The sequence below is a fragment of the Pinus tabuliformis genome, chromosome 4_1 (assembly GCF_031772625.1).
Source record: "Pinus tabuliformis cultivar Carrire ecotype Pingquan chromosome 4_1, CPIR1, whole genome shotgun sequence".
In the NCBI taxonomy this organism is placed as follows: Eukaryota; Viridiplantae; Streptophyta; class Pinopsida; order Pinales; family Pinaceae; genus Pinus; species Pinus tabuliformis.
In genome coordinates, this window is record NC_142303.1 from 750,690,626 (window position 1) to 750,701,288 (window position 10,663).

General features: G+C 34.4%; 1 protein-coding gene across 1 annotated transcript; it reads left to right on the forward strand.

Moving 5' to 3' along the window:
- The first annotated feature begins 8,579 nt into the window (after positions 1–8,579).
- On the forward strand, positions 8,580–9,543 carry LOC149178325 (uncharacterized). The gene is made up of 2 exons (XM_089423603.1): positions 8,580–9,021; positions 9,144–9,543. Exons 1-2 carry the CDS (start codon positions 8,820–8,822, stop codon positions 9,461–9,463), a joined length of 522 nt encoding a protein of 173 aa, XP_089279729.1. The 5' UTR covers positions 8,580–8,819; the 3' UTR covers positions 9,464–9,543.
- Positions 9,544–10,663: the final 1,120 nt, after the last annotated feature.

Genomic DNA, 10,663 nt, shown 5'->3' on the forward strand with positions numbered 1-10,663 from the left:
CCTATAAGTCTACTAGGGTGCGTTCACCAGTAGGTTGCTCCATTGTGGCCTGTGTTGGTCACCAGTAGGTTTCTCCCCTTTGCACCTGCGTTGGTTCTAGAAATTTAAGAGAATGAACGCGATTCCGGAAGCTTCACCTTCTAGGAGTTTCTAGAAATTGTTAGAACTACTTACCTTGGATAAATCATTTAGATCCTATCCCCCCATCAAAGGTGTATCTCTTACAATATAATGGTAATTGGATAAGAAATCCTAACTTACCTTGCTTCTCTATATATTTCCATCCCTCTATGAGGTTGGGGGTTGAATTTTGGAGAATAATTCTACCCTTTGTTGTTGTAGTGAGTGGTTATCATTCCATGCATTTAGTGTGATTGGAGATGCATATTGTGACAAGGAAAGGACAAGTCAACAACTTGGAGGAGCTCTTCTACAAGATCAACTACTACTTATGGTTGTAATCTCCTTCCATTTATAGTAATGCAATGAACTAATTGTTTTCCTATATCTGATGTTGTTTAATTTAAGGAGAATGATTGGGTTCCTTGTCTATCTATTGTTCTAGGTTAACCAATGACCTAGGGGAGATACTTTTGTCTGCAATCGTAGATCCCCTATAAAAAATTGGCGACTAACTACGAAAAAGGAAAACCTTAGTCAAACATGGCTAAGAGGTTCTCTTGGGTATTGTTTTCTACCTTTTCAGACCTAAAGGATTATCTACAAAAGGGACATCTAGATTTTTCTTTTTTCTCCTCTTTTTCAAACTCTTTAAACATGAAAAAGATGTCAATTTTTACCTTCAGTGGACTTGTTAAAGCATCAAACAATGATGGAATTTTCGAACATGACAAGGTCGAACCACTCCTTCTCAGGGTTCGTTAAATATATTAGGAGGTATTGATCTGAAGGATGGACTTACAGATCAATCATATGCTATCCTCCTCAAGCTTGTTAAAACATAAAGAGGTATTGACTAGTATGGTTGGGGAAATTGGGAAAATAAGGGATTCCATTTTTCTAATGGCAATGATTCGCTCTTGAACATGAAACTCTTCCACTTCATCTCCATGGTTGTTGGGTTGGGTAATCTACTTGTCTTTTTGTTATCATATTGTTTTCAAAGCCTCCATCTCGGTTTTGGGTCAATGCTACCAATTCCATTCAGTGTCGTTAGTGTGTTCAAGAGAAGTCATTCAGTTGATCTCTGCTATAATACTCTTAAGCCTTCATTTCATGTTTTCCTTTCTTGATCCAGTTTCATATCATCATCATTATGTCTTAGTCATCATACCAATTTCGTGTCATTGATGGGGGATATATTAAGGCCCTCCTGCGACGGGTCACTTCTTGTCGACGTTGGCACATCATCCAGGAAGTTGTCTTAAAAACACCCCTTGGTGCCTTGGTGCTTGCATACATCAATGGAAATTTTCCTCACTCTTGGTGATAGGTTTACATCAATGGCCTTTGACCAAAAGATTATTTGTGGTGTTTGACTTCAACTCATTTATTCACACCATACAATTTGTATTATGGTACCTTGAGAGACGTCTGTTAATAGCTTACATCATTGGTCAGTAATAATATGCTGCCAACCATGTTCTACTCTAGCTCATTGATTCACATGGTTAGACTCGTACTTTTATTGGTCATGTGAACGAGATAAAAGACCCCAGTTCTAGTTTCATCCATTCGGGCTTCGATTTCAGGATTATAAATATATCACAATGTATGGTGGCTGTGATCATATTGACAGTCATCCAGTCATGGGCCCACCAATTGCATCAGTGGATGTGTCATTTGATCATTGTGCATGTTATGTTAATTTATGAGCTGAGTATGGGTATGCCTCCCTCAGCATACAAATATGTCATGTTGTAAATGTATTATAACAGATGAAGCTCGCCATTTTTCCTTAATCCCTACATGTCACAAGGTAAATCACTTCAATCACCAGTCATCATCTTTGACTTTGTGCTTTAGGGGGAATTTGTTATAGACCATTTTGTTACATCCGATCAGTGAGCCTCCTAATGGGATCAATCAACATCTTATTCCCCATTGTCACCATCTTGCACAAATCCCTAAGCATGTACCTTTCATTTCCTAGAGTTTCAGCCCTGAACTACTTCATCTAAGCCAATTTGAGGACCAATGCTCCCTATAAGCCTAGTGGGGTGCGTTCACTAGCAGGTTTCTCCATTGTGGCCTGTGTTGGTCGCCAACAGGTTTCTCCCTTTTGCACCTGCTTGGTTCTAGAAATCTGGGAGAACGATTGGGATTCCAGAAGCTTCACCTTCTAGGAATTTCTAGAAGTTATTAGAACTACTTACCTTGGATAAATAATTTGGTTCCTATCCATCCCTACATTGGAGTTTTCACCACTTATCCTTTGATCCTATCCCTCCATCAAAGGTGGATCTCTTACCCTATATGGGTAAGAACTCCTAAGTTACCTTGCTTCTCTATATATTTCTAACTTGCAATGAGGTTGGGGGTTGGATTTTCGAGAATAATCATTGTACATGTTATGTTATCTTATGAGATGAGTATGGGTATGCCTCCCTCAACATACAAATATGCCATGTTGTAAATGTATTGTAATAGATGAATCTCATCAGTTGTCCTTGATCCCTACTTGTCATAAGTTAAAGCAGTTCAGTCATCAATCATCATCTCTAAAATTGCGCTTTAGGGGGCATTCTATTATAGTCCATTTTGTCACATCCGATTAGTGAGCCTCCTAATGGGATCAATCAACATCATATTCCCCCTTATCACCATCTTTCACAGAGCCCTAAGAATGTACATTTCATTTCCGAGAGTTTCAACCCTGAACTGCTTCATCTGAGCCATTTTGAGGACCAATGCTCCCTATAAGCCTACTAGGGTGTGTTCACCAGTAGGTTTCTCCACTGTGGCCTACGTTGGTCACCAACAGGTTCCCTTTGCACCTACGTTGGTTCTAGAAGTCTAAGAGAATGATCGAGATTCTGCAAGGTTCACCTTCTAGGAGTTTCCAGAAGTTGTTAGAACTCCTTACACTAGATAAATCATTTGGATCCTATCCATCCCTACATTGCAATTTTCACCACTTATACTTTGATCATATCCCTCCATCAAAGGTTGATCCCTTACCCTAGAATGGTAATTGGATAAGAACTCCTAATTTACCTTGCTTCTCTATATATTTCCAGCCATCTATGAGGTTAGAGGTTGGCTTTTGGAGAATAATTCTTCCCTTATATTGTTGTAGTGAGTGGTCATGATTGCATGCACTTAGGGTGATTGGAGGTGCATATTGTGATAATAAAAGGACAAGTCAACAACTTGGAGGAACTATTTTACAAGGTCAACTACTACTTATGGTTGTAATCTCCTTCCATTTATAGTAATGCAATGAATTCACTATTTTCCTATATGTGATGTTGTTTCATATATTTTAATACCATGTTGATCTATTTAATGAAGTACTTAGATGATATTGCATACATCTCATAATTTCTTGGCTTGTGTTATCTGATTGTGCAAGTTCTAATTTTGGTAATCGAAGCTGGAATTGGAGCTTCCAAGATAAAGAAGGAGTGAAGCGTACAAAGGATTCCAGGTAGGCCTTACTCCATTATCTATTTACTTTAAGGAAAATCATTGGGTTCCTTGTCTCTTTGTTGTTCTAGGTTAGCCACTGACCTAGGGGAGATACTTTTGTCCGCAATCATAGATCCCATAACAGTAGATAAGATGTAGAGATAGATAATGGTTTATTATAGAGAAAGGTTTAAAATATACACCATTTGGACATAATGAGCATAATCCCTTAATGGGATAATTACTTTTTCACCTTTGTTAACTTGGAAACCTTAACCAACCGACAAACTTTCCATAAATGCATGTTTTTTGAACCTCGATGTAATGTGTTTATTAATTAGAACATTATCAAATTTCAAAATTCCACCAACATTCATGACAAGTCTATCTACTTAAGGTCCACCTTGCCAACTTACCTTAGTCAAATATATTTTAATTCTACTTATCCTTGCAACTTAATTTTATCAAAATGTTGATGATGGTAATTATACTTTAGTAAGCCCCCTTATTGGCCAAGTTGTTAAGTGTTACATAAAACTTGTCTTGAAATTTTACAAATTTGGTGTTGGACAAGGGATTGGTACATATAATGAAAAATTTCTCTCTACTTTGGATGTTATTATGAATGAAGTGGTGATGAATATCCACATGCTTCATCCTTGAATGCAAAAAATAGTTTCTCACCAACTTCAGGGTGCTTAAATGGTCACAATATAGTGGTTTTCTTCATTCTATTAAACCCTTGTATCCTTCAATATTATGCTTTCCCACAATCCCTCATATGCACTGGATACAACTTTATAATATTTTTTTGTGCATGATGCTAGAATTTTTGTTTACTTCTCACTTTCCATGAAATTGAATTTGAACCCAACCTTAATACATATTTGGTGGTAGAATTTCCATCATCTAATGATCTAGCTAGTTTATATTTGTGCAACTTATCAAATTGAATTGTTCATTCTTGACCAACTCAACACCAAAATCAACAGTTCCCTAAACACAAATTAGTATAAGTTAGATAGATTAGACATATTCTAGTTGTTTGTATAAGGTAGTACCTACCTTCCTTAGATCCTTCATGTACATAGCTTCAATCTAGTCTTTAATGGTTTTGTTGATGGTTTGCAATCACTCATCTTAAATTTCCTAAGCAATTCTTTACCATACTTTTCTTGAAAATAAAAGATATTTTCTACATTTTTCCATGCCTCCAAACTGAGACATCAGTGCAAAAGTCCCAAATCTATTATCCCAAATGCTGCTTCCAAGTCATGCTCCATTTGACAATTGATTTGCACCACCCCCATATTATGAGATCATCTATATAAACTACAAGAATAATGATTCCCTTAGCATTTTGTTTGATGTATAAATTTGAAGTTGATTCTCTCTAAAAAAATATTACCTCTTAAATTCTCATATATTTTTGGATACCTTGCCCTTAGTAGTTACTTGAAACCATAAAATTATTTTATTAGTGTATGAGTAATATTCTCCTTATTTGTCTCTTAGTTGATTCATGTATACCTCCTCCCTAAACTTCCCATTTAAGAATGCACTCTTTACATTCATTCGATAGATAATCACAACAAATTGCTTTGCGTGCCAACACCAACTTATTTGTTATGATTTTTTTTTATGAGGTAGATGTCTCTTTAAAATCAACCCCTTCACAGTATGCATACCCTTAGCTACGAAACTCAAATTATTTTTAGCATTGGATTCATTTTCATTATACTTTGCAAATGGAAGAGCCATTTGCAACCAAAGCTTTTCTTCTTGTTAAGAAGTTTGACCAACCATTGGTCTTATTTTCCTCAATGATGCAAACTTTGATCCTTTGCATCACTCATTTGATCGTGTCTTTACTAACATCATTTTTTTCATATGAATAATTTATGTTTTCACCCATAAGAGAAAAATTAATATAATTTACCTATTTCTTCATCTTATCTATTACAATTTTTGTATGCTTTCTAGGTATCGAAGAATGAAATTTTTTCTCCCTTATCCTTGCTACAAATTAAGGGTATTAAACTATCCCAAGGCGTGTTCCAAGCTACTAGTGATAGCATCTCACTAGTGGAAATTTAGCTCTTCCATCCAATACACTAAGTGACCCCAACCTAGGTTTAACCTAATTACCAAAAAAGAAAAAAAGTGTTTGTTTATTCTCTCTATAAGCTACCTCCTCATATGCAAAAGTAATAATGATAATACAATAACATTCTTAGGAAATCTATATGTTATTATCTTGTCTTTTAGTGAAGATAATAATTGTCATGTTTTCCAAAGATATTGATAACATTTGATTTACAACAAATCATTATGTGGCATGAAGATTTACTCCCTCTACTCTACTTGATAACATATTTTAGTCTAAAACCATCCAACACCATTCTTTACCTAAGCCAACCCACAACATATCATTCTAAGATGTAGATGTGTTTTACTTCTCTTATACTCTGCCTCAAAGTGGGTTTTAATTTAAAATCAAGCAATTGTTCGTCTCATTTGTTTTAAGTTTAAAACTGTAACAAGATTGCCAAAGTAGGCCCCATCACTGTTGAAAATTGACATCTTAGGGATGAATTTTTAAAAATAGAAGAGTCTAAAAATATAATTTTAAAAAAATAGAAAGGCTCAAGTATTACTTTTCAAAAATAGTGAATCGCCTTGCATCAATTGGTAATCTAGTATTGTTGATGGAAAATCCCTTTTGATCATCCATCAATCCTAATAGTCCAATTTCGACTTAATCATCAATATTGTTATTATTATTATTATTGAAAATAAATTCAAGTCTCTCAATCATGAGACTCAATCATGTCATATGTAACTCTCCTCAATTAATTCATATGTTACTCTCTCTATCTTAATGGATTCATTCCTCTCTCTTTAATGATTTTACGCACCTCCTACACTCTCTTGCACACTTTAATGATTCACCATAAAAATATTCCTCTTACACCTCTTTAATGCTTAAGTTACACTTCTCTCCTAAATGCATAAGTTACACTCATATCCTTTATGGCATAAGTTACACTCCTATTTAGGCATATGTAACTCCACCTCAAGGCATAGGCGTTACTCCCTCATGAATTTGACCTCCTTGTTCTTCCTATATATTTGTGCCTCTCATCCTCAATACACTTGTGCTTGTAAAAGGAGAGTTCGAACTTGAGAAAGAGAGAGTTGGAGAGCCGAGAGAGAGAGAGAGAGAGAGAGAGAGAGAGAGGATCTTGGAAAGCCAAAGTGATTCAATGTTTGCATCAACTACTCCTATCAGAGATATTCTTCAAATTTGGGTGAACTTCTACTTTGTATCTCTAATGAACAATTGATTTGTAATAAAAGAAGAATCTGGTTGGGTTTTCCCCTTATGGGTTCTACCTTGGTCATTGACCTAACTTCTTTATGTCTCATTGATTTCTTGGTTATCTTCCATTGTACATATGGTTTATGTTCTATCTACAATTACTTAAGTTTTTTGCAGCATAAAGAAATTTTGGATTTAAGTGATTGTAACAGCCTAGAACATCATAATTTCAACAATTGCATGGTGTTTGCTATGAGGAAGTGTGCATAATTTATGAGAACAAGGCTTATAATCTAGTGCTTTTAATTGTTGACAATTAATTTTAATGTTAATTCGATTGTTATTGAGAAATTTTGATATAAAAAAAAAAGAGTAAATTTTAAAATAGAATATATGTTATCATTATTTTATAAAGGAATAATTTCAATAAGCCATTTATATGTTATGGTCCTTTTGTGTTTTTTCTTATGATAAATATGTGAAAATTTTTAACATAATTGTATTATTGAAAAATAATTGTTGATTAACTTATTATCAAAAGATCATTTATAAAGAAAATTCTTAAAAAAAACTAAAAATCCAAAATATATAAAAAAATTATCTAATAAATAAAAAGAAATCTAGATATTCCAACACTAGCTCTAATTCTAGAAAAAAAAAACAAACAAACAAACAATTAAACACAAAATTACTCATTTTTCCTAATCAAACATATATACCACCTTCCTAAAATTTTGTTATCCCAATAATGTTAGAAACACACACACCCATTGTCACTATATTTAATAGCCACAATTATCCCAAAATTCCTATAAAACATGACCTAGAAAAACCAACTACTAGTAATTCAAATATACCAATAATTTATAAGATAACATACCAATAATTTATAACATAACAACCTAAGTCTGGTTCAGATGCTGTTCAATCTTTTTGGGAGTTTTTGGCTTATGCCGATCCTATTTTAGGCTCATATATGTGGAACATTTATGTATTTCAGTTCTGGCTTGTGCCTTGGGGTTAAATATCTTGTATGTTTTTAATTTACAAAGATCAGATGAACTGATATTATATTATTGTTTATATTACTGATATAAATGAAATATAGCTTTTTCGTGGCTGAAAAAAAAGATAACAACCTAACATCCAAACCCCCTCAAAATAAAATTTATCAAAAAAATCACTTACTTTTCAAACCTTGTCTGACAAGTAATTGCGCCACTCCACACAAAAATGACATGTCTCTACTTATCATGATATTCTCGACTAGCTTGCACTCCACTCAAGGTACTTGGATTTTATAATGCGTTGGTCAAAACACGAAATCCGTTGGAACCTATCCACACGCTGCAGGGTAACGGATGGATAGACGCGGCCCTCTACCTACTTTTCAATAATGATCATTATCTCATGATAACATAAAAAGCATGATAAAGGACGTTACAGGTAGCTCTAATTCCGTTAGAAATTCAAAATAGTAGTTGTCAACTTCAAAACCTTAAATAGTTGAGAATGACGACATGGCAAAAACGCGTAACCGCGGATTAACATGATCAGGTAGCGCTAATTCCTTTGGAAATTCAAAATGGTAGCTGTCAACTTCAAAACCTTAAATAGTGGAGAATGAGGACATGGCAAAAACGCGTAGCCGCGGATTAACATGATAAGGAAGCAGACGATCGGCTGCTTCATCTTTCTTTTCATTGAATGATTGCCCTCAATTTACCCTATAAATCAGATATCTCTCAACCGCAGCGTTTCATCCAGAGCGTGCTCCTGACAGAAATTCTTTGTTGCAAGAGATTGCGAGAGGAAAATCATCAAAATTATTTAATCTTTTTTCTTTCTGCTGGTCGTTAACGAAGGACTGCTGTCTTACAATACTCTAGAAAATTGTGGGTTAGCAATGGATGTGGGAGTTGCGATATCAGTCCCCAAAGGTTATGCTGGGCACATGTGCCATATGTTCCCCGCGTTCTCACGACCAGTGCCGCAGAAACATAATGGGAGAGTTCCCACTGTTTCTGCTGCAAAGGGAAAGAGAGGAGTTAACCCGAGGGATCTCGTTATAAAAGCTGCAAGCTCCGGCGAATACCAGTTTGGTTCAGGTAGTGTTGTTGTTTGTTTTTTTTTTTTTAATGTTAGATTGCAGAAATTATAGTTATTGACTGTTATGGCATGATTGGTCCTTTATACTGTTACATTAAGTGCTGAATTGTATTGAATGCAGGTCGCCGGAGCAAGGTTGACGCGAATATGATATTTCTGAGAAAGCGAATGTTCTACCTCAAAATGCAGGAGATAAACTACAAGACTCCAGAAGAATACATGCAATGGGAGAAAGAAGTGTATCCCGCGTATCATGCGCAGGTATTCAGGGCAATCGAATGGTTGCAGCACACTTTGATCAACACTCGCCCTATAATTGCACTCACACTTCTGAGTTTGATATCTTCCAGCGTTCCGTTATCGATTTTGATTGTATCAGCGAGTCCTGTATGCCGCGTGGGTCAAATTACGATGGCCTTTTTGAGCACTTTGCACGGTTAATCATGTGTAGATGACATAAGTGGAAAATGTAATTTGCCGTGATGGGCAGCAGACAATTAATTACAACTGTCATTTTTCCACTCACTTTTTCAAATTTAATAGTTACAGCGGTCGCATAAGATGCAGAGAGCGCAACTAGAATTATTGTTTTCATATATTTTATAAATTTAATTATATTTATTTTAAAAATAAATTAACATTAATTTATTTTAAGAGGGTTTAAGAAATAAATTAGTACAGATAATTTTTTTCGTAATATATGTGTGAATTGTAAAATTAATTTATAATCTAAAATGATATGAATGGTTTTGATTTTTTTTTTTAATTATTATTAATTTTGTTGGAGATAGTCATATCTCATTAGAATTTGGTTTTTTTCTTTTCAAAAATATGATGGTGGGAGTGTTTCAATAGTTCTTTTTTAATGGTGGAAATGAATTGAGCACCATCCAAAAAAAACCTCTCGACACTCAAAATCTTGAAACTTGAACAAAGAAGTGTTTGAATAATTTTCTTGAATGGTGGAAATGGATCGAGCACCATAAAAAAAACCCTTCGAGCACTCAAAATCTTGAAACTTGAACAAAGAAATTGGAAAAGCAGACATGGTGCACATAATACACACAAAAATAATTAGTATATTACATTTTGAAACCAAAATACAACCACATATTCCAAACTACCAGAATATTATATGGTCGTCATCAACAATTACATCCACTAATTGACGCTTCTTTACCCCCAAAGGATAATCTCGATATTAAACCACTCTATGGATTAACTACTATCTATCAAAATGCAACGAAGAATAGGTTTGTCACTTATATAGGTAAGTTGTTCGGGTTGTGAGTGTATCCAACAATCAATTATACAAATGGCTTATCAAACAAATAAAGATTTCATAAAAATAACTTGTAATTGATGCTCTTGAAGCCAAAAACACAACAAGACTCATAGACATAAAACATACTCACATAATCAAATTAGTAACATATTCTCCAGGCAATAAAAAAAGTCAAAATCCACTGGTTTAATTAATTAATTAGTTCTACACCTTTACAAACAATTTTTTTTAAATAAGAAAATTGGATAACCACACAATCTTGTCCAATCGTCTATATTGTTATCACAACCATTTTTATTATTCAATTTCTTCTCATTTTATTTAAGCTTTGTATTGGAATTTCTCGTCTTCACAAA

Excerpts from the sequence above, each read along its gene's own strand:
- LOC149178325 (XM_089423603.1), top strand. The coding sequence starts at position 8,820 with ATGGATGTGGGAGTTGCGATATCAGTCCCCAAAGGTTATGCTGGGCAC. Across the intron at positions 9,022-9,143 it reads CGAATACCAGTTTGGTTCAG|GTCGCCGGAGCAAGGTTGAC; the intron begins GTAGTGTTGTTG and ends TATTGAATGCAG.